This window comes from Styela clava, chromosome 13, assembly GCF_964204865.1.
Source record: "Styela clava chromosome 13, kaStyClav1.hap1.2, whole genome shotgun sequence".
Taxonomy (NCBI): domain Eukaryota; kingdom Metazoa; phylum Chordata; class Ascidiacea; order Stolidobranchia; family Styelidae; genus Styela; species Styela clava.
Window position 1 is genome coordinate 9,514,844 of NC_135262.1, and position 25,737 is coordinate 9,540,580.

Below are 25,737 nucleotides of genomic sequence, written 5' to 3' on the forward strand. Positions count from 1 at the left end.
TTTAAATTGACCTCCTATAACCTGTAAACTTCAAAACTATTTATGTGTATTTATTACAAATTTTTAAATGTTCGCATCAAGAGATTAAATATTTCCATCCATTGGACATGTGACGCTGGTACATAAACTGTGTCTGCCAAGTACGTATCATCTTTGGCGAATGTCTCTGTTTATCGCGAATTGTTTCAACACAAAACATGTTTATTTTATTTTCTACGCGTCACACCAAAGGACGTATGTTTACTGTCAATATACATTGTCGTGTAATTTAAAAAGTTTGCTTACTTTGAGTATCTGATGTCAATTCAGAATTGATAGACCTTTAGCAATGAGATCTTATTTTAAAACATGTCGAATTTCATATGATTGGTTTTTGCTGATGTAATTGTCAATGTTACTTTGCACATATATTGTGCATTTATCTTTGTTGCCTCTGATTGAATTCAATTGAAGATCTCTGAATTACACTTTCAAACAAAAATATCTGTTATGAACGTTGTGTTTTTTTTTTGCAATTGAAAATAAAATTCCACAATTGGTAATAGACTATATTATGGTTTTCCTGATTATGAGGAAAAATTTTTACTGTGCTCTATTACATAAAAATTCACAATAATAATACATTTGAAATGTTGTTAAATACTCCACATCTTCGTTCCTATCAAGTCCAAACAGTTTTTCCAGGCATCAATCATCTGATTGGTTATAACTTTAGGAGAAATTTACTAAAGCTCAAATCCGAGTATTCTATCCAACCTGCCTATATTGAGCTACATTAAAAATTATGATTCATCGTGTAATTTTTTAGCAAATAATTTGTTATGAATATACAAGATTCAATTTGATTTATTGAGTTGAGAATATTTTAATTGAAAATAGGCATCTAACTCGTCCTTTTTTGCAAAAACGAAGCGTTCAAAATTGTAAATTCAAAGTTAAGTATTGGGATTAAAATACCAACATCGTTAGGTGGCGTGAATGTGCAACCACATGATGTAACTGGCATTGCACGTTTATGCAGAAATCGACAGAAGTTTTCCTAATAAAAATTCTACAGCGGTTGTGCTTGCCTTTATATCTCCTATGCTAACAATGATTCTCCCATTAACAAAAATGGCGTCAGCAACACACGTCGCTAATAATATGACGAAATTCATTCCTCGTTTCATGCTACCTTTTCCGTCTGTATAAAGTTACAGTTTGTTGAATACAGGGAGATTATTTGAACCTCGTGTGAAATAAAAGTATCACGAAGATACGATTCCTTCTTGAATATATTTCTTAAATTTGATTTAGAACATGTGCAGTCTGATTTGTAAAACCTAGGAAATTTTTTGGGTTTTTCATCGAATTTCAGTGATAATTCTCGCAGGCAATCAGATGTTCGTGAAATGCTATTTTCAATACCCAAATTTCATATTGATTTCTGCAAATTATTCCAGCGATTGTCGCTTAATTTTTCATTGAAGTGTGTATAATTATCCATATACCATTATATCATATACCAATTATCCATATCCATTCATATAAGATTTTTGATAACGTTATTTTAAGTTTGCAAGCAAAATATATATCAGTAAAAACATAAGTAAAACATTAAAAAATTTGAAAGTAGTCATTTCAGTTCAATGATATGATATCTAGAAGATTTCTTCAAGGCTAATCAATGTAACCAAAGTTAGGGGATAAAAATATACTACTTTTGCATTAGCTAATTTTTTCTGGTTTTTTTAAACTCAAATCTATCGTTTCCACTTCGCTGCAAAAGTATAGTTTAAACTTCGACCGCAAAGTTTTCAGGTTATCCCCGCCGTTTTAGTTTGATAGTTAAAGCTAGAAGCTCCCTAAGCAGGAACTGAATATAAATAGCAGAAATGCATTATTTTGTTTTACTTCATCTTCATATTTTTTTTGAGTGGAATATTTTTCTTGTTGACTATTAAAAACTTAGGTAGTTGATTCATATTATCTCAAAAGACACATTTCTATTAGCATAAAGTCGTGGAATAACTTCCATTGTCCTATTATGGATTTTTGGCTTGCTTTAAGTAAAACGTTTTTCATTGGCCTCGCTTTTAGCAACCATCTAGCTACCAACTGATTTCGATATCGACAAAACTTCTAGTTTTGACCACGCAAAACAGATTATTATATTTAGCCTTATAGTAACTAAGCAATTTATCTTTGCTTTTGCACAAAAAAGCATGGCTATGAATGGCTATCACTTTCACAAATAAGAGAAAGACACTTCAATGAGAAAATTTTCAAATAAATTCACCTTTTTGGTTTTAACAAACAACAATTAATACGAGAATATCGTTCAGAGACCGAAGACTTATCGATCGAAAGTCAGGGGATTCTCCAAAACAGCGTCATTACTCCATAGTGACATCCTGTGTCCTATCACTAATTAATTATTAAACTTGCTAATTATACGACATAATTCATCCAGAAGCAATAGGCTTCTGGTGCGAGCTATGATGAATGCACATGCAAAGTTTGGAGCAGATTCAACCTCGCTTTCGTGAGATATCGCGTGCATCTAACAGACAGACAAATACCTATCAACATACTTACCGATCTTAAGATCGATAAGTAATAATGCTGACTATTAAATGAGTTACACAAGATTTTGGGGATTATTCGGCACTTTTGATTAAATAATCGTCGAGCAATATCGAGATATTATCGTTTGTAAATGGTAATGGCCCAGTAGTAAAACACGTATAAGGGACAATATTTAAGTAAGACACTGACGCGACTTAATTTCCGATCGCAGAAAATCAGATTTTCTCTTCACACTGCAAACTAAAATTTGCATAAAATCAGTTTTACGAATCGGACCGAGTCGGATATTTAGAACGCATAGTTTCCTGTGGAGAAAATATCTTCAAGACAATATTATCTAGACAATAATTGCTATGTGAAAATTGAAAAATTAGCTCTTATGCGGTAAAATAAAAAATATTCTTTCTCAAAATAGTAATGTTAGAGATTAAATTGATGTTTGATAGCATTTAATGTCGCTCTACTAGTTACATAGTATTTTGTTCTAATACATACAGATGGTTAGTAGTCATTGATACCCATAATTACAAACAAACATTTTCTTGACTTCAAACAAAAAGTTCTAAAGGACCCAGAGGATTTTTTTCATGCAAACCTTAAGCACAGGGTTGAGATTGTTTTCTATGGAACACAACTGTGGAAAATAATTATATACTTGACTTTCGCTGAAGTTTATATCGATTTATTTAGTCTTTTTTTAAAATTGTAGCGACATAAATGGGTAAAAGATTTGACTCATCATGTAAAAACGTACGCCTGCTTGTAATATAATGAATTTAACTTGTAAATTTTCGTAATGTCAACATGGACGGGCGCTTTAAAATGATAAAAACGAGTCCCAAATTTATCTGATGGTAGAGTTAAGATGTCCTAAACGTCTATGGGATTTGACGCATCGTGGCTTGGTGTTTTACGTTAATGAACACATCTAGCTTGCTATGTACGAATGATATTGCAAACAATAAAAAGTCAAAAGTTTTAATAAACCAAATGTTCAAAGGTAAGATGACTCAATGAGGTAGATTATCTGTCACTCACATATCATTTTAAATCTTTCGATCGTTTCATTTATAAATGCTAAAATCCTGTCTCTTGTGCAAGAGTAACTGTTTATGCGCGAAGCGTGGTATGTATTTGCAATTTAGTTATACATTCATATAGTCGGGTAGTACGGTGTTAAACTCGTCCCTCTCACGATTTGCAATAACGTGATCTACATACAGTTGTTAAGTTTACAAATCTTTGATTAAATCTAGACTTATTATCAAATTTTCGCCCACAATTGTTCACACGTGACAAAAATCAGTACTTAGATACAATATACCAAACAAAACCAAATATTCGCGGGACGATTTCGTGTCTGAAATTTGTACAAAAATAGAATTTCGTTTTGCCGTTACGTTGAAGTCTCACACCGTGTCGCTCCCGCCTGAGATATACTGTCACAAAAATAACTGATACTTTAATTAAATAATTCAGCTTAAATACAGTCCTATAGTTTGAAGATTTTTAACGCGGTTTTCCGCAAGAATTTGCTGGCCAGCGATAATTACGCTCGTATATTAGAACTGCTAAATACCGGAATATTAATTTTATTATGATAGGGTTGTGCAAAAATATATAATAATATTAATATTATTGTGGGAATGTAATAACGTTGGCTTCGAACAAGGCGCGGCACAAGTAATTATGTCGATGTACATAGAATTATGAAGTCAAAAAGATCGGATCTAGTCGATTTAGTTTTATCAATCCAACGTCTCCCAATACCATGAACAATGAACGAGCGAGGACTCAAACCTCAGAATATGATTCCAAATTACCTTTGAAAAAAAATGAATGAATAAAATTGGACAACGAGAACAACCAATACTATTAATATTATTCTAAACCTATCCAATCCACCAATCTTTGTTAAATATTTATGTTTTGCAAATGATAATGTATCAATGACACAATTTAAACATGAAGTGTATTGTAATAATGTGAGCAAGTTAGGATTTATTTGGACACAAAATATTTTCAGTTGTAACGAACGTAAATATACTATGATTCAAATTCAAGTTCTAACGTGGACGCTTGTCGTTCACAAGTGTTATATTTTAAGGTATTAATTTCATTAATAGTTAAATATTATTTAAATATGACGAAATCTTACTATTTCAACGAGTTCAATAATAATTTTGCATATATTACAAATTAAACGAAAAACAAAACGGTTTTCCAGAATTTTAGGTAAATTCATCCGGTTTTCTGATAAGAAACTATTTATGGACTCAATCTAGGCAACGTTTTCAAATTGTGGTTCTGGTTAGGATATGTTTTACTTGGCCGAAGTATTGGCCTTCGATGGACCGGCCTCGGGGGTTATTTTCGTTCTTTGGCCTATGGTGTTCATGTTAAAATATAATTTCGAATGGCGGCTGAAATTAAATCTACTTTGCGCGAATTTATTGCTTGAAATTTATGTGCAATGCTCAAATGTTTATTGGTTGGTTATTTATTAAAATTTGATTATTGGTTTCTTTAATAAAATTTGTCTAAGCCATATTCATTGAAACTCATGATTTGATCATACATTAGGAATATGGCAAACATGCTAAAAGGGAAAATGCTCCTATTCATTCTGAACATTTTTTTCGTTTTGTGTCGTTTTTATCTTCAAGTCTTTGTATCGATATGGTATACGGTAAAACTGGAAAAATTGAATTATTGCATTATCATTCGTTATATCGAATAGAATTTAGATCATAACAGAGACAGGTAAACTGCCTGGATACATCTGAATTAACATATTATCGAAATTCCGAGCCAAATAGTAGATTTATCAATATTGTTGCTGTGGGTTTTTTCGTTGGCGGATTTCCTCGACTTCCATCGTAACCAGGTATTAGCAAGCGCAAAACAATATTTTTGTTCCGGTTGGATGAACTCAAAATCACGTGTGTATAGATTTATATTTTTGACGTTGTAAAGTAAATTACAGTATTTTGTAAATTCATGGATAATATTTTGTTGCCAGGACATCATGAGTCAGTTTTGTTCGGTTGGACAGACAAAGAGTGACAGCATCGTATACCCAATATATGCGACTATTGTTATCCTGAGATCAATACTGATGTGTCTTTGCTTCAGTTTCAAAAGGTTTCGAAAGGCATTGTACATTTGATATCGCTATTCTCAAAGAAATATCTAATACTTTCGTAATACTGTGATGTAAAATTTGAAAATTACAAAATTTTGTCTGCAATTTATCACTCATTGTCTGATTTTCAAAAAACATTATTGGAAAACCCGAACATTCTTTTGTGGGCTCTAGGTGTTTTCCTGGACCGCTGGCGTCGAAAATATTTTCTTCGAATAACAAAAGCGTCAAGTATCTCGTTCTGAACTAGTTAACCATCTAGTCTCCTAACAACGATGCCGGTTTTTCGTATTCTGAGATTAACAGAAAATTAATAAAATATTATAAAAGTGCGAGTGTAATACTTCAAAAATATGATCCTCGGACGTAATACAGACGAGATAACCGACGGCCGGCCAATTATTTAAGTCTTTTAATCAGTAAGCGATGCGTTGTATAATTCGCTTCAGTTCGCTTATGGCCGTGAACGACATACCGAAAAACAAACGTTTTACACTGGAACAAACGTGGTAAAAATCACCGGTATATACGGTACTTGCTCCTGTTGATCGCTGATTCGACTGTAGGATTGACAAAAACAGAAAGTCGTCAATTATGGAGAGTACCATTAGATGCAGGGTATCTGCGACACATGATCGACGATGATTTTTTTTAATTATAAAAATGAAAGTTTATTTACGATTCGTGAAAGTAAATCCGGAAAATCAACTGAAACCTTTTGTTTTCATATAATTCGTGACAAATTTCACTTCATTCGCCCAAAGGCGATTCACGATATTATAGGCCGCGGTCATTTATTATCATGCTATGGCTTTATTGACAAGGCGAAATAGGATTTAGATTAAGACCAAATAAATGAAATATAGTATATACATTTGTGCTTTTACAGTGACTGTGCTATTCAGATATCAGTGATTGTCGATATATGATTCAGTAAAAAAAATGAGCAAATTTTGGCCGCCTAAAATTTATTTTGGTCGGTACGTTTATCTAATTTGACTTGTTTGCAAGCTGTTTATCTGCAACATGCCCGCAATTAAGTAAAATCTTCGTTCAGCGGAAAATTCCGTTACAGTTTTTGAATACGGCGTTAGACTAAATACCACGTAATTTGGCCAAGAAAATATGCCACAGTGCGTTCATGGTTCACGCATCAATTACCCGTGTGGGTTGTAGATTGTCTTGCGTTTAGGTACTTTTGAAAAACAAGACGAACAAAACAAATTTATCTTTTGTTTGAGAGGCACGTTTCAGAACTTCAATTGGAAGTAAAAACTACAATTGTTAGATATCGATTACATTTAAAACCATTCTTCGTGCTTCTATCACAATTCTACAAAAATATGGAAATTAGAACTCTAAAATTACGTTCCATTCTTGATTTAGTCATTTTGATATCACATAGCGACACGCACTCATTGCTGATGAATTTTCTAGAGTGAATCGATCATATATGTACACTTTTGTTGAACTGCGTTTATCTGTTGCTCAAATATATTAACAAAAGAATAGTAATTGCGGGTATGGTCTATTTAGATTGCCAGATGTGCGCGGTATACTAAGAAATCGAAGTAATATTACACGAATATTGTCAACGTTGTTGCTGTGTACAAAGTTGCTGCAATAAACAGCAAGCGAGCGAAATATAAGTAGTAATACTTCGCTGCGTTTCCGGTCTTTAAAATCGGGCCCAATCGGGGATTTCAGATTCAATCGACGACAAGACAGCGTAACACGATATTTAGGGTTTTCTTTTTGTGCGCTATTGTATGTTGAAGAAATACGTCATTCACGGGCCTTGTTGAGCACTCGCTCGCTAATAAATAAATAGAATATATAAGAAAAAAAGTAGAAGTAGGCTGGAAAGTATTTCGTAAACAAATTCGTCATATAATACTTGAGGCGTGATTTACTGAGCGAGTTATTATGAGTTCACGACGGGACCCGACAGATAGCGGGGATTTAAAAGTATGTTTAGCGATTAGGTATATTTTAATACTGAAAAAATATTTTCTCTGGCTAAATTTGGTTATTATTCACTACCTAAAAAATAAGCTTCATGTGGATGTGTTTGACAAGTTGGCAAATATTTTGACGTGATTATGGATGGGATCAATTATTTAGAATTCGAATTTGTGGACAAGGCTAAATATAGTACTGAATGAACAGGTAGTACAAAAAGTCTGAAAGCAAACATTCGACTGTTTTCGACTTTTTTCCAAAAAGACAATTCAGGTTATACATCAACCCATCGCTTTTGATTTAGAATTAGTCATTTCAAACGAGGCTGTTATTGCAGATCCCGAAACAAAGAGATACATTGGTCACCGCGAACTGAATAGAACTATTGAATGTGTCATGTATGTACCGTTGGCCAAGTATGGTTACGATTAATTTTACGTCTATTTAGACGCGGGTTATATATTATATTCGCTTAAGGAAATCTCAAAATTTTGAACATCCCTGCAGCAAGAATGTTACGAGATTTCAATAAGCAAACTCTTGAGTAATATGTCCGCTTTGGATTCGTCATGGATATTGAAATTTGAACCCAAAATTTGTTTCAATGGGTCAGGCTGCACTTTATTGTTATTTTTATTTGTTTTAATTGCTCACCTAACTTGTATGACACGATTCCATTGAATTTAAACGCAAATCATTTTTTTCAAAATGGCGCGAAAATGTTTATATGTGAGAAGGACGATGCTTGTAAATTATTCGCCGTTCGACACTGAATAACTGAAGATGAAAATAGAGAGGGAACGAAGATTAGAAAACAATTAAAGGCAAAGTAGAAACGGAATGGAAAAACAATATTTTATACAAATAACATCAACGCGTGACAAAGACACCCCATATCTGAATAAAAAAACAAACATACAATAATAGAAGGTGATCTATAACAAAGCCTGTTTTATTGGAAAATCGTCAGTTACCAATTTCTTAAAAGTTTATCGTCTTTTGTACCTCAAAATTTATTTTATTTTGTTAAAATCGCTGGATAGGACCTAGCGATCGCCTGCGGCAGGCTATATTCGAATTAGGCTAACGTCAGATATTTCATCTCTATTTTCGTCACAACTTATCGTATCGCAGTGATATACCATGACGAGGTAGCTGGTTGCCTGTGTCAAATTGAAATATCTGTAGCTGTAGGCAAGACATGCGTTTGGGTATGTAAAGTGATTCATATGTTGTCGAATTTCGCCTAATAATTTCTAAGTATATGTATGAGAATAATGTTAAGCCATGCACGGTGATATATACTGAGGATAATACGTCATGTGCGATTTACACCGGACCATACCTCACATAATATAGTTCCACAAATTAAAATGTGAAGTATGAGAACGAAAGTGTGTAAAGCTGACTTGATCATTTTTACATTCTGCCTGTAGTATTGTTGTAAAAATGAATTTTACTTGTACACAGCGGTAAACGAGATTATTAACAAGCACTTTTTTAGTATATCCAGAACTCTTCAATAGCTTACTTTACGTTTTTGATGAGCTTTGTCATATTCAACTCTACGCGGAATAAGTTAGCTTTTGAGAGATGAAGACTTACCTTGGAATTATTACCGTTGTGCTTGCAATTGTGATGTCCACTGAAGCATGCGTTGGTTCTCAAAGAAGTAAGTTTTGAAATATCCTATTGGTATATATATATATAAATATAAAGTGCTTTTATATTTGGATTGTGCACAATACAGTACATAGTCAGAGTGTGAGCGAGATAAAAATGAAAAATTATACTCAACACTCAAATTTAGGGTGGTGCTAGGATCAGTCTGTTTCTTATTTGGTTTCTATGTGTCTCGCTTTGATAGCAATTGTAAGTCACAGTACCCTTTCATTTAATATATAATAATGCTGAAGGGCGTAAAAACGAAATCTGTGAACCAGAAACAAATGAGGTATAATAAATAGTGACATTATTCAATTATTGGTTACGTTTACGAAATTTAACACAAAACTTGATGAATTTCAAAATAAACGAAGTTACATGATGTATACGAAGTTTCTAGCGATGTGTAACTATACCGGTAATCGGATGTCCACAAATGCGACATAAGCACGCGACAAACTTATTCAAATATGAGTATTGACGCATATCAACGATTACGTCAAGTTACCACTGTAGGGTTATAATTCGGTCAAAGCACGCCACAAGTCAGCAATGTAGTAAATGTATTTGACATTGTTTGGACCATACGATTTCATCGAAGATAGTTCTTTTTTTTGCGAAAGATTCTTTTGGCCTTACTTTTAAACAGTTGTTTGCCATTTACAGATCCTTCTCTTTCTGAAATCGAGATTTCAAACCTGGAAGCTGATTACAAATTTCATTTGGAAAACAAATCAGAACTTTCAGAATATAAGTTGACATTGGTTATGTCATGGAATATAAGTGAAGGTAAGTAACATATTTCAACTCGGTTTGTTTTACCCTATATTTAATCATTCCAAATAATCGAAGGATCTTATATAGATAATTCTATATTCAGGGGTAGATTACGATGGGATACTGGTAAGGCTCACCGACAGCGAATCTCAACCTCAATTGAGAAAACGAAGATTTATTCCACCGCCTCCACCTCCTGGTATGTAGAAATTTTTATTAACCTATGATAAAGTAAATCAGTTTAATAACCCCACAAAAGCACGCATATTAACAATGCATACAAACGGGTAACTGTTGGCGGCATTCCAATTTCTGATTTGAAGTAGTTTCCAAGAAAACTGGAACTAGAAACTACAAAAACCAGGAAAATTGCGTTCACGGTAAACTGATGCAACAATGGCTTTTGCAATCATTTCTTCTGGTTGCTCGTTGATCAAGCGCACCTTGTGATGTGTGAAACGTTTTAAATCCTTAATCAAATTGAATGGGATCATATAAAGTAAATTTTATATTCAATGTGTGATATAATGTCATAGTTTCAATTATTAAACATCCTAAAATTTTAATATTAATTTTTTTTTTTTCAGTTATCAACACAACACCGTGAGTACAAAGATACAGTCATATGCATTATTTGTTTTTAAGCTAATGTGATTATCCTAGCGTTGCTTTGAGTACAACAATTTTTTCAAATTTTTGTTGATTTGTTTTCTTGTCATAACATACAGTATATTGACATGATACTGTGTATAAATTCGCTGATGCAGTGTGTATTTTGATGTGCACCACGAAACCGTTTTTTGTTTTTGCTCCACGCATGCTTATATGGTTGAAATAAGAATGGCGATAATTAGGTATTACCAACACAATACCTAGGTGTTTTAACACGCCCTTATCCATCATTATATCGGTAAATAACTATTTAAACAATGGTGATCACCCATTTAGATCATCGTGCAACAACAAAACACTATGGACCGTTGATAGTAACGGTACATCGGTAGAATGTCAAGTTCCATGCAAGGGTATATTGAGTGAGCCTTGCCTCTATTCTCAAGTTTGTGCGCAGCTTGCAAATAACTTCACTTCTTTGCCAAAGGTATGGTTGGTATTTTATTTTGAATTTTGCAAAGAAACTTACTGTGAAGTTAATGTTTGAAATTTGCCTCAATGTATGGTCTACATAGCATGGAATAGCAGTTTTCTACATCAGCACTTGTTGCAGTTTTCATATATCTTGGCCGAACGATGAATTTAGAAATCGTGATATATGACAAATTTTAAAGCTGTATATATATATATATATATATAGATATAAACTTTTAATCAGATTTACAGCCTGTGTTTGAGATAGCAATGTTTATCGCTATCTAGATTTGAAGATATTGAATTTTAATAATTTTTGATCGTCTATGTATCCATTCCATTATCTGCTCAGAGTATTTTACTATTGAGCAGGCAATTTCAAACGAAGAAGATTTAATAAATAGAGATAGTTCCTTAAGTATGAGTAATTGCTTGCTTAGGTTCATGTTTCAAGCAATGTGTTGGGAATACTACATGCGAATATAATTGTTGCTTATAATCACCTCATAATGTCAGTCAACTTTTCTTATCTTTTTATAGAATCAGAGAAAATTAGAAATGCCTATTGAGTTCGGAAGAGTCTACAGATTCAAAATGATGGTTTATAAAGAATGGAGTATAGGACATGAAGTGGAGTTCAAACTTACAGAGATAGTGTCGTTTTGTCGACATGAGCTAATTACAAACCACAAAGTTGATGAAACACTGGCACATCAATTCTGTAGTGATGAACAAGACATAGCAAGTTAGTAATATATTTTAAGGTTTTTGTGGCATATCATAGTATAAAAAATTATACCCCAGTGTTAATATACATTTTGTTTTGTCAGTATTAGGTTTGCTTTTGTATATATTTATAGTTTGTCGGATATTAAAAACAATTAAACTATTGTACAGGGGTTCCTTGAGTCTCTGGAATAGTACATTGGGGTTCACCAAAATGCTTGAAAACCTTCTTATAATGCCAACTGCAGATAGCAGTATTGAATTAGTGTACTTCTTGTACTACCGTCGTGCAAAGCTGGTAGTTTTCTACAATCTGATTTATTGAGTGGTTATATATATTTTGCTACAGCATACTTAAACGGGAATCATGTTTCAGGTTTATTTTTGATTAATATAAATCCTAACACATTATCACTTAATTTTAGAAAACACTTACTTCAGTGGGCCACCGGCAAACTTGGAAATTTTCAAAGAGTATAGAGATATGAGTATCAACAGAGGAGTGGTTGAACTCCGGTGGAGCGACCCTCATGACTTGCTTCCTAACGTTACTGTGCTAAGTTATGCTGTATTCGCAAGCAAAGGAGAACCCAACAGGGGAACAGTGGTAAACAAGATACATTTTCACTTTTTTAAAAAGCTTTTGCATCTCGGTTTTTTGATATTTTCGACTCCTTATTAGGATAAAGTCATTATTGCAATTGTCTTTGCTGTCTATTTTTTATGAAATACCAACGAACAATTTACAACCATATGGAGTTCATGCAATGTATACTTACAATATGTTAAAATATAATGAATAGGACCAATATATCCAATATTCATTATTAACTTATTTTAGTTTGCAAGTGAAAAATCAGCAGATGGAAATTACACAGTATTGAAAATAACTAATATAAAATTCGGCGAAGAAGTTGAAGTCAGAATCACTCCATATACCGACAACTGTGACGGATGCACAAATTATGGATTTCCCGGCGTTAAATTGTTCAAATTTTCAGGTATTATGTTCTTTCTACTTATTTAGTAAATTCTTTGTTTCATAAAAAACCTACTGTGAGTTATTCGGGAATTACATCTTGTCGAGTACGTCTATGATATCTATATATTTCATTTCGTTTTCTTCAGATATTGATGCTTGCAAAGGAGACAATATTACAGAACCGTATTGTCATTCAGCAGCAATCTGTCACGATTTTCCGAGCAGTAATGAGAGTTCTGCTTCATGTACATGCGGTGTGGGTTATGAAGGAAATGGAATCGCGTACGCAGGAGGAGAAGGTTGCGTCGATTATGACGCATGCGCTGCAAGAAATGTCAGCAACCATACCTGTCATCCTTACGCTTTTTGTAAAGACTTACAAGCTCCGAGCATGGGAGCAAATTGTTCATGCCCGTAAGTTGAGTACGCCATATAATCTTATAAGAACGTTTAGACAAAATTTGATTAATGAATGTTATGAACCATGTACAGGGCTGATTTCGTGGGAGACGGGTACAGATCCGGATCAGGATGCACAAAACTATCGTTAATAATTGCTTTAGGTGTTGGACTTCCTGCTGTAGCCTTGGTCGTTGTGGCTGTGCTGGCAGTTTTATGGAAAATGAGACTTTATAAAAAGAGGTGGGTAGCTGTTTTGAATCAAATGAATTCTTTTTAATAAAATGGTTGCAAATAACAACTGTTAAAAATCCGCTGTCAATTATTTTGAATTTGGTAACAACAATTCAATAAATGAATATCTAATTGAATATTTGGCATTTTAAGCGGAATGTTGACCGTTGGTTTTATCATTTAACATAATTTTAATCGACCGGTCAAGCTTTTGAAGTGATAAAAGCGTCTCACACAGTGCTTCATATATAAATTGACTGGCGATGGCTTCATTCTTTGTTTATCCGACTCCGTTATCGTGGATTGAAAAAACCTGTATCCATGTTCTCATATATTTCCCATCAGGGAAAGCGTATGTATGTCTTCAACTCAAACTAAAACTAATAATATTTTTAGACAAATCGAGAAAAAGATGTCCCATTTCTTCTCGACTCCCGATGTGAATTACACTTCATCAATATCCAAAAGTATATTTATGAATAAAAATACCATGGAGACACAAGACAACGGAGTTTTCGGCAAAAAATGGGAGCTCGATCGAAATTCAATCGAACTGAAAGGCAAGATATATATAATTTTAGTAACATTGATTAACTTATATAGGCGTCGTATTTATTAGAGAAACTTTGCATTTTAGCTCCCCACCCTGATATAATAAACCTTCTATAAATCTCAGCAGGCTGCTGTTATTAAGTAACTTCTTACCCAATGCAAGCAGACTTGTTATTTTAACCAATAATTCAACCAAAATATCGTTTGTATATATGTTTTAAAATGGCGGGTTGATCATAATTTTGAAAAATTTCATAACTCACAGGCGTCATCGGTCGTGGAAATTTTGGGGTTGTTTACAGAGGATTGTACACAGCAGAAGGAGAGGAAAAGTCAGTCGCAGTGAAAATGACTCCAGGTAAATGACCTACAACATATTATTGAGTATGTATTGTTAACGCCGTTGTACTCTAATAACCCGTTACTCTCTATGTTTTAGAAAATCCGTCGGAATCAATCAGACAATCTTTTCTGGCTGAAATATCTTTGATAACGTCAATCGGTTTACATGAAAACTTAATCGGAATGATTGGATGTTGTACAGCTGGTGATCCACAAAAACCAATATATTTGGTCTCGCAATTTATGAAATATGGAGATTTATTGCATTTCTTGTGGGATGCAAGAGAGGTTTGTGAACTATTTTTGAATTTAAACTACGTCAAAATTAGTTATCTATAAATTATCAAGCTTATCAAACTATGTAACAGATTTTTCATGCCATATTCTTGCACACTGTTACTAAACCTCAATTTTATCATGTAATTTTAGCTGTTGTGATTGAATATATAATAAATAATGAATAAACCAAATAAACTGATGACTAATTCATCGGATTCATCGGACTAATCAAGTCACAATAAAAGCTCAGATTTGTGCATGATAAATTAAGACTATCGCTATAAAAACAATACTGCCTTAGGCAATAATTTTCCGATAATTGAGGCTTGCTATGAAAACAACATCGATTTATTTATGTTAAAGTATTTTTGGTCAATTGTTATTGTTTAATAAGAAAAACTTTATAAAATATAATAAAGTAAAATTATACAAATAGATAAAAAAAAACTCTTATAGTTATGTTCAGTCCCATTATGCCCAAGCCAATTTTGCCAATTTACAATTCCAAATTTGTTTCTTATGAAAAAACATTAAAATATATTTTATACCAAATAATAATTTTGAAATTTGCCATTTTGTAAAAAATTGTATTGTCTCAGTATTCAAAATTTACGACCCTGCGAAAATTATTTGAAATTGTTGAGAACTATTAATTATTGATCTATGAAATTAGTTCTGCAAATAATTAAAATTAATTAATGAAATAGCAAATCCATTTTCTAAAAATTGCTAAATATTAAGTGTTCAGTTTTTTAAATATGGTTTATTTAGTTCCAATTGTTTTGCATATTCTTCTTCTGTGGTCTATATTATGCGTATGAAAAATGTTAGATTAATAAACTAAATCCTGCAAAAAAAAATTTAACAGAAATTCTAATTGGCAATTTATACATATGTATATGGTTATTTGCTTCTATTTTCTGTTTACAATGTAATGGACGTAAAATTTATCAAAACATTCAAACTAATTACAATAAAAAACATATCGAAAGCGTCTCCTTCTAATCTTTTAAAATCTGACCTTCATGGCGTCAATGGTGGCGTCAAAAGGTGATAAATATATGTTGTTAGTGGTTGAGAAAGTCGAAAATCGCACCGCGTGAAATTCTATCAATTTTTAATTTTTATTTCGCATAGTCACGCTGACAAGTTTTTGCAGTCTTTTACTTTTGGACCGTTGCTTTCGTTTTAAACCACAGAATAATATTTGAAATCTATTTTTACACGGATTTTCCAATTACATATATTATAAATAATATAAATTTGAATCCGTTATGCATATCCATCCATTTGACCAGGGGGGTGCAACCTGCAGCCAAGGACAAGGAAAAATAGTGCGCCCGAGGAGGAGTGCCAATTTTGAATGGTGTGAGACCCGCGAAACGAGTTTTTAATTTTGTTTAATCTGATACGTGCGAGTAATTCCAATCCCATTGCGTTGCAAAACCTATATCTGAGTCCAATTTTTTTTTTATCTATGCTTATGACGTTACACAGCTAGCTTATGCGAAGCGGACAACGCGTGTCAAAGATCAATAATCGAGATTTTTGTGCTTGCAACTACTAGAAAGCCTATGTTAATTATAGTTGCGGCCCGCGATTTCATCCAGTTGTTTGTATTTCACCCGATTGTATTAGAGGTTGCACAGCCCTGCATCAGACATTCATAAAACCTTGAATATTTAGGCAAATGTTGCTTTTTTAGTGGTCAATACCTACTGCTGTCTAAAATTATCATGTAAAAAAGCATTCCGTGCCAGTCTACTTTAACCAACGCCTATTTTTTGTCTGTTCCCACATAGTGATCCTTTTATATGTCTGATCTTCTATCTAAATGTGCTAATATCTAACTTAATGGATTGAAGATTATAAAATTTACAGGTGACTGAGAATTAGAATCATATTTATATATTACAGGAAAGTAATCGTCTCAAGGATCCTATCTACAATTTGACGGAGTTGGGAATCTATCATATTGCTGCCCAGGTTGCAAATGGAATGCAATATTTGAGTGAAAATAAATTTATTCACGGGGACATAGCAGCAAGGAATATTTTAGTCGACGAAGTGAGATCTTATAATATTTGTGCAATAATTGATAAAACTAACTTAAATTTGCAAGGTGAACATGATTGTATTTATTCTAATTCTAAGATTTTGCATAACGAGTAGTATCCATTTTTGTCGTGTTAGAAGCTCTATCTATGAATATTTGCCCTGGGGCTGATATAGAGTGTCAAAATGCTTTCAATGCGATATAATTATGGCAAAAAAGACATAAATACTGTGTAGTGTAGTGTAATTTGTTCGTGATCATTTCCCAGAATATTGTGCGATAAAGTTCCGTGACTCTGTATGAGATTAGACAGTGGTATACTGAACTAAAATTAGTAAATTGTTTTCTTGATTTCAGGGTCTCAAATGCAAAATTTCTGATTTTGGATTAGCGAACGATGTTTATCGATATGGCATGATCAAAGGAGCGGCAGAAAAAACCGTACCCCTAAAATGGGTTAGTCCAGAACGAATGATGGCTGGAAAAGTACCGATTACATGGAGAAGCGATGTGTACGTATTGGAAATTAAACATTCATTAAAAGAGATCATTGAGTAAAATTACATTTAGGATTATTTATTGGATAGGACGCTGGCGTTTGGCTCGTTTGCTAAATTTTTGTTGTGGTACTTGATTTTACTGTTATTGGCGTTGTTTACTCCGGACTAATTTCAGTAATGTTATTTTATTGTCTTCAAATTTGTTTCTTGGTTTCTGTTATCCTATATTTATACTTGGGTGGACAAGAGTTATAAACAATTAAGCAAGTTGTAAAACTTTGCCCAGACCGAAGTTAAAGTAAGTGTTCGTTTTAAAATAATATAAATTATAACAAAAAAATTCAAAGCTCTGATTAAAGAAATCGAAATCGATCAAAACTTCATTAAAATTCAAAGAGTCTATATTCTAGAATAGATATATTTAATTTTATTTCACGTACTTTTTAATAACAAAAATATAATCAATTATTGACAGTAATTTTTTTCAGTATTTTAAAGGGTAACGATTAACATTTCAAGCCGTAATTCCAACAAAATTTCATTTGCACAAATTCTAGCTAATCGGGTTTATGTCCTTAGTTTGCCTTGATTCCAGTCCGTATTACTGCAATGAAAAAGAGTAATATATTTGCGGTCGTGCTCAAATTATAGTTTAATTTTTGTTCAGATGGTCATTCGGAATATTGTTATATGAAGCGATCACGCTCGGAGCATCTCCGTATCCGGAAATACCACGAGATGAAATATTCGACAAACTGAAAAGTGGATATCGAATGAAACAGCCTGAATCATGCAGTTTATATCTGTGAGAAATGTTTTTATCATCGTACCCTATGATGTTCTAACTTATCCCAGTGTCTCACATATTGAATAGAGAGAAACTGATGTTTACTTTTTAAAATGAGAAAATGGATATATATTATTATACTTTTTGTAGCTTGAAAATGTAATTGAAATTATCATCTGTAAACTTTTAGTTTGAATATAGTCGTCGACTCCTAAACCAACTAATTTCCAATTTCAAACTTTCAATGCCAATCTTCCTCACATTCAGCATGTAATTTACCATAAACAATGAACTAATATAGAAGATAGTTGTCTTTTCCAACACATTTATTTTATTATTATTGTTGTGAATATAACTGCGCACTCAGTGACCCCTTCTATTTACATTTCGTGTTTTACAGATACAACATTATGCTCAAATGCTGGGAATGGAAACCATTAAAACGTCCAACGTTCAAACAACTCGTGGATGATATGAAACCGCCTTCATTACAGGACTCCGAACACTATGTTAATATTGTCGCTATGGTGCCAACATTAGACGCTTTAGAAGAGGAGGGAAGTTCTACGTCACAGAGTATTGGAGTGTCACGTCATCTTGATATTACACCTCCTCACCAAAACGGAGACTTAAATGGATCATTGGTAGTCTGATTCAAATTTTGTGAATTGATTCGTAATTCGTATTTTACGCACGGAGGATAGAACAGAAGAGGAAAGGAGGACAAAAGATTATGCGAATGGATTTAGCGCCATGATTTTGCAATATGACATTTCAAACTAACTAAGCCACTGATCCACTATTACAACTCTTGTTTTTAATATAAGGTATATTCAGTCAAATGTTGTTTTTTGTTCATTGAAGATATAACCAATTGATGCTCTGTAGCTCATTAGCGAATATAAATTTACGATGCATGAAGAAAAAAAATTGATTGTGACTTTGAAAATGGTGAAATTTCTGTCGTATATTCATTCGTCAAAATTCTTTTATAACTTTCACTTAAACTGACAAGTAGTCTTAGTAATGGGGACCGATGTCTTCATTTTGCAGAACATGCCTACTTGCATTACCATATAATAAGGGAGACTAATTTTTACCTCAAACCTTTAGCCGTTGAGTACCATCGTAAGTGTTTGCAAAAGTACTTTTCGCCCGCCGAAATTATCCACGAAAAATGTGTGTAATTTATTATGCAAATCTCTAAAGAAATCTATCCCTTCTGTTAGAAAACGTCTGCAAGCAGATCATTTTTTATTTATTCTCTTTTTATACTTATTGAAAGTGAGCAAAATTTTCAGCAACATTTGAAAATGCGTGAATTAGATAGTATTGCAAATTACTTTTGCCAAATTCTATATATTTTAAAATTCAATATGGAAACTATGAAAAAGTTGCATTATCATCAGCGCACAACGGTTGCTGCAAAATTAGTTATGGTTCAAAATGTTTCATTGTGTTTCTTGTTTCTTTATTATTTTTATTATAACTTTCAACTTTTATTGAAAAAATTGTATGTGATTTATGCGCATGCTCTTTATTCATTGGGTACAAAGGTCGAACAAGGGTTTTAAATCACTAATACGCATCACAGAATATACAACATTGACATAAAACGTTTGGAAATTGTAAATTTGTTTTTACTTGATCTCAATCCATGTAAACTGGAGTAATTGTAATCTAATACTAATCAATAACATGTTACGTTGTTTCAAGTTCATTTTTAGATTTGTATTTTACTGTCAATATGTCAAAAAATTATGCATATTTCAAATACATATATATTAATTTGAATAGTGATTTAGTCTTATAATTTGGAAATTTACACTTTAAACTTGACAAATATAATCGTAGAGTTCGCTCAGCATAATATATTAAAATAAACACCTAGAGCTGTCTTGAAATCGAACATTCCATTTGACGAGATGATTCAACTCTTTTTACAAAACTATTCACAGTTAAAACGTGGTTTGAATGAATTGGGTAAGCGACATCGACCGAGCAAAATTCCAATCCTTTCAGAATAGTAGCTCCTAACCTATCCCCTGGTCTAAAATCTTGTTCGGATTGAAGCTCTGAAAATAATACAAAAATGTGGAAATAATTAGTAATGTTAGTCATGTTGTTGTGCCGCCAATTTGAAGGAAAATAATAGTGTTGTACCTGAATTTTCGACTACTTAATCAATTTTATTTTGAGTTGCTTCTCAAACAAGTATTTCAAGATATGTTTTGATTTATTGAATGCATATGATTTCAAATATGACCTGAAAATAAATCAGTGAATGATGTATCATTTTGTTTTCTTTGGTATTTCGCGTTCAAGTCAATCAAGTTGATAATTAAGAATAAACCTCGTCAATTTATCATAACTTATTTAAAACAGCCACCCAATGACCTACCAGGAATGCGTTACATCAATCTATTTGAGTTGAGCCTTTAAGAGTGCTGGATTTAGTTAAATATTTTTTGATTTTTTTCTGGCGCCAAAAGATTGAAACCCCTAAGACTCATAGGTTAATTTGTGCTACCGCAACACATAAAACATATTCTATCAATTTCGAGAAAAAGCTTGAATCACAAGGGCTATATTTCAAATATAAATGTTTACGATCTTGTATTACAAAAAGAGGTGCGAAATATGCAGCATGTGCAGAAAACATCTGCTTATTATAGACTTACGAATATTTTATATTTATATCGGTCCGAGACAAAAAAGTAGAAAATATTATAAAAATGGCTTATAATACGAGTCGGATATCAGATATACAAGTACAGGTTGTCGATTTCCAATTTCTCGCGTTGTTTGGTATAGAACAGAATTTCATAGCACGTTAGGCGTTGAGGGCCAATAAACTCACACTCAGTGTAATTCCTTGCTTAGCTACAAGCCGAATATTGATTTCTATTTGCAATATACTGTATTTTATTGTTGCAAAATTGACCCTAATTCATTCCGCTGGCAATTGAAAATGTATTTTTGATAATTTTTGCAGCTCAGATCATTACTGCAGAAATGATACCTTCTGTCAAGTTCCTTGTAGTTTTTTGGGCTTTGTCACAAGCAACGGGACAACGCGAACAAAGCGTCCCTTTTCATACATCCAAAGATTCATGCAATGTCATCAATGTTCAATGTGGAAAAAGTCAGTTTGATGAAACAAGTAATGAAGAAAGTCAATCACGTGGCCCGCAAGGCCCGCCAGGTAAACTTGGTCCCAGAGGTCCCCATGGCTCAGGAGGAGACAAGGGTCAAAAAGTGAGCATTAATTAAATTGAAGAAAATGATATGCTGAGACATTTATTGAATATTTATCGCGCCACGTTCTTTGCTCTTCCAAAACTTGATTTTAACAATCCGTGTAAGAGTGTAAAAATTAGGGTAACAATATTCATTACGTAAGTTTTTTAGCTGATAGCTATACTAGTGTTTTTGACACAGGTGCGTACTATTCGAGATTTTTTTCAACAATTTTAAATATGTATCAAACCTGAAGTATATTGACATGCATGAAATACTCTATTTATACTTTCATTTTTTCGATTGATTAGAAATTTGTTATGGGTTTGTGATGACATTTTTTGTATTGCTTTATATTATATGCCATACTTACACATTGATGCTTAAAACAGTAATAATATAGCAGCAAACATGCATTCCATTCAAAATGCTTCCATGAAAAGAAAGTATAGTTAAAAAAGCAAACTGGTCCCCGCTCGACATTAATATTTTACACTGTTTCAAGTCACGAAAATTTGGTAGTACATTTTTTCATAAACAAAATTTCATACTTTCACAAAGTTCATATCCAAAAAATTTTTGTAATCCACTAGCGTTGTTAATTTTAAATTCATGTCATTTGATCAAATACTATCATGGACTTACATTAAAGGGCGAGGTTGGAATGAAAGGCGAGCCAGCACCTGATGTGAGATCCAGCTTCATTACCGATTTAATGTTTGAAATTCTTCGTAAGTATTTGAATTTTCATCCATATAAATTTGAATAAATCTTGAGCAACGGTGCCCATTTGAAATTAAACAGCTAACTTAAAGAAAGAAAAAACTTACAAATCAAAAAAAACGTTGACTTACTCAAGTGCCTTGGTAAACCTTTTAATCATAGTATAAGCAATTGGCCAGGATTTATTTAGATGAACAACATACAGAACAGTGAAACAATTTGCAAATGAGAAAGAGGTGGTTGTTGAAACGATAATATTAAATAAAAACATATAAATCGACGTAGATGCCAGACTCTAATTGTTCATCTAAGTTATATTTTGGTGAAGGTGTGACGAGTTGTCGACAATTGGAAACGGAATTTGGTATCACACAATCTGGATTTTACGTTATGAAATCACCGGAATCCACACAAGCAATGCATATGTATTGCGACTTCCATGTATATGAAGGTTGGCAATAGTTTATAACTTGTCCTAGAAGAATGCATACGAATATTAATTCCTATTCAAATAAACTATAGCAGTATCTTTATTTTACTCCAACAGACTAAAAAAATAATAAGCAAATTTATTGTTTCCAAAATGTTTCCTTCGCGATAACCCTGAGTATCTCATTGTTTGAAGTATTTCGCATATCGCAATTCAAAAAAAAACACACCTACATCTTTCGCATTCTCTCATCGAAGCATTGGGTGTGTTCAGGCAATGCTAAGTACTTATATGTTATATTCCCATGGACCGGTGCTCAACGTTTATCAAATACTATCAATATCACAGGTATCACCACTTGCCATCATCTAAGATTGAAATACAAGGTAATAATGTCGGGAATTTATAAAATAAGGAAAAACAGCGGAAGCAATGTATTGGACCTATATTGCAACCTATCGTCGCCAAGAGGTTGGTTGAAACTATGATTTACCCATCCGCTTTATAACATTGAATATGTTTTATAGTCATCGATTCACATTTTTAGTCTCGGTTCACAAAAAGCATTAAATGCTAGTATTATCTCCTAGTGTAGCAAAACATTCTGATTCCATAAGTATTAATGATACAATACTAAATTGAACAACAATAAAAGCGACTTTATTATTTTTAGCTACAACTAAAGTCTGGCATAATATGATGGAAGAGAATTTTATTACTGAGAAGTGCGAGGAAAAAAACTGTTATAAAACAAAACCCAGTTACTTCATAGCCGATCAGGAAATATTGGACATAGTTACCAGTTCAGAAGAGTGTAGACAGTATATAAAAGTAACTTTCTAAAGTATTGAATTTACTGCTAAATATTTCAATTTTTGAGTTGGAAGCTTTTTTTTTATTAAGTGTCACTACGCTAATTAAGTTTCACTACGCTAAGAGTTAAAATAGAAATAAAACATCCTAATTAGTATCACATCAAACGTATACGAGTCAGTAAAAACTCATTGAGGAAGCAAACTTTGACTGCAATATTTGATATACTCCATCAACGTTTTGTTTAGCTGACCTACCAAACTTTTGTTCCGTTACAACAAGTCATATCTCTAAATTGTTTCATCTCTATATCGCATCACGCTATAATCAATAATATAAAGTTGATGATGAGACATAGGATTCAGAAATTCGGAAAATCTTGAAATATAAAAATAACAAACTATAGTGCATGTTTTGGTGAATAAAATTTATCATTATATTATTGTAGTTTAGATGTTTTGGTGTAGTTTTAACATTCGGGTCTTAGATTGCTCGCGTTGGAGAAGTCATGACATACTGGGGAGGATCGACATCAAGAAGAGCTGGGTATTGCGCTTGTGGAGAAATAAGTGAGAAATATTTATAGTCAAATCAAAAATTGTATTTTTAGTATTTGAAGGTTTTTGAATTTAATCTGGTTCTATTATTTTTGTCATTCTCTAGTCTAGACAATTTGTTCGCTCTAACGATTTGTTTTATGGGTTTGAAACGTAGTTGGTAAACTTTTTTGTTGCCTTCGAACGACTTCACTTCTAATGAGTAAAAACAAAAATTTTCATAATTTGCTGTGATTAGCGTTAGCCAAGAGACGGCATCGGCAACCTACGACACGCGGGCCTAACCCGGCCCGCGGAGTAAAATAATCCGGGCCGCGACGCTCCACTGAATTATAGCGACAAAATGGCGGTTTTGATGATGGATTAATTTTATATTCCACGCTTGAGGAGTTGATTATATTTTTCACGTAACAGAATTTATTGTGAGACATGTGTAGATTAAATTATAATATACCCCAACTTATACTTAGTGATTATCTACTTGTTTGACGAGTCTACAATTTAATTGTAATTAGACAAATGGCAACACGCAGAAAAGTTAATGCTGAGTGCAGAGGGTGCAATGGCGCAGAAAATATTTGAGCTTCTTGACATGCAATGCAATGAGGAAACAAAATCCATATTGTATTCGAGAGATGTATCACTGCTTCATTTTTATAAAAAGTATCTTCTTGCGTGCGAACAATTATTTTCGAAAATGAACATCACAAAGAAAAGTCGGAAAAATCGTAATCGGTGAAAAAATTGTGATTCTTTTTTACCTTCCTAAAAAATGTGTGCCGCCCGCCAAGACTCCCACCCCTAGATTTTGGTTCGCGATCGACAAAGGGTTTCCGACCCCTGGCGTACGCGAAAGAACATGTCAATTGTTAGTTTTTCGCGTGCCGAACGGGCTACCGATAATTGTAATTAACACAGAAATAAAAATTGTTGGTTTGTCAGTGTGCGTCAAAAGTTTAATGGGCCAATTGTTTATATGCGGAAATTGATGAGGCCCTCACACTGCCCCTATGTTCATTTATGGCCCAGTAGTAGACTGGTTTAAAACATGGCGATTGATTGTGCGAAATGTCATTTTATAGAGTTGAAACACAATTTACTCAATATATTCTTTAATTAATATGAATGGAATAATTTTGAATTTTCCAGTCTAATTTTAATTTATTTATTTAGACTCGTGTGAACCAAATCATTTAGGCAATCGAGGAAAATGCAACTGTGACAATAATCAATTGCTGCTTACCCAAGACGAAGGGTATTTGACTGATAAAACCAAACTACCAGTTCAGGAACTTCGATTTGGTGACATGGGGGGGACACCTGAAACTGCCAGTATCAGTCTTGGAAAACTGGAATGTATGGGTTAAAAAAGAAACCTTACAAAATGACCTGTTTAATTTTAATCTTATGCTCATGCTAAATAGTTGCAAACACTTCTTTTTAATTCTTCAATTTTGGGTGATTTAAACGGTTATAATACTATAGCTGTTATATAATACATAAACTACATTTTTAATAAGTAATTGTTTCATTAGAGTTGTTGATGATTGTACAATAGTCTACTCTGATTTTTTGTTAAATTGTTGTTAAGGAGACCGCTTTTTTTGAGAAGAGACTTTTTTTATTGCCCCTCAATTAAATCAATAATCAATTGCCCGATTTTTGATTTTTAATAGTTGAAAGTGGATGAATGTCTATCAATTTAAATTTTTCAATTTCAAACTCCCAGGATATATTTAATACAAAACTTTGTTGTTCCATCTTAGTACATAGTAAAACCTTTCACAATACTAGAAAATTTTGTTTGTCTCGCCTGTTCTCCCAAATTTTCAGTATATTCGGTCTCAGCTGAGGTCCCACTGTAGTATACCAACACCCAAACTTCGTGTTTATATATTTGAGAATTTCACTCTT

General features: G+C 33.0%; 3 protein-coding genes across 3 annotated transcripts; all 3 read left to right on the forward strand.

Annotated features, from left to right (window-relative positions):
* The first annotated feature begins 8,878 nt into the window (after positions 1-8,878).
* On the forward strand, positions 8,879-20,352 carry LOC120332675 (uncharacterized). Its single transcript, XM_039399973.2, has 17 exons — positions 8,879-9,347; positions 10,007-10,129; positions 10,221-10,316; positions 10,705-10,720; positions 11,066-11,216; positions 11,744-11,948; positions 12,355-12,536; positions 12,771-12,930; positions 13,058-13,325; positions 13,404-13,553; positions 13,941-14,104; positions 14,362-14,454; positions 14,536-14,726; positions 16,635-16,784; positions 17,131-17,285; positions 17,941-18,078; positions 18,461-20,352. Exons 1-17 carry the CDS (start codon positions 9,269-9,271, stop codon positions 18,711-18,713), a joined length of 2,574 nt encoding a protein of 857 aa, XP_039255907.2. The 5' UTR covers positions 8,879-9,268; the 3' UTR covers positions 18,714-20,352.
* Positions 20,353-20,795: 443 nt separating this feature from the next.
* Positions 20,796-22,941, forward strand: LOC120333090 (uncharacterized). Its single transcript, XM_078119426.1, has 5 exons — positions 20,796-20,868; positions 21,056-21,318; positions 21,953-22,031; positions 22,352-22,474; positions 22,802-22,941. Exons 1-5 carry the CDS (start codon positions 20,796-20,798, stop codon positions 22,939-22,941), a joined length of 678 nt encoding a protein of 225 aa, XP_077975552.1.
* Positions 22,942-23,148: 207 nt separating this feature from the next.
* Positions 23,149-25,665, forward strand: LOC120332874 (EGF and laminin G domain-containing protein-like). The gene is made up of 3 exons (XM_078119482.1): positions 23,149-23,284; positions 23,715-23,835; positions 24,997-25,665. The coding sequence occupies exons 2-3, from the start codon at positions 23,775-23,777 to the stop codon at positions 25,188-25,190; spliced, it is 255 nt and encodes an 84-aa protein (XP_077975608.1). The 5' UTR covers positions 23,149-23,284; positions 23,715-23,774; the 3' UTR covers positions 25,191-25,665.
* Positions 25,666-25,737: the final 72 nt, after the last annotated feature.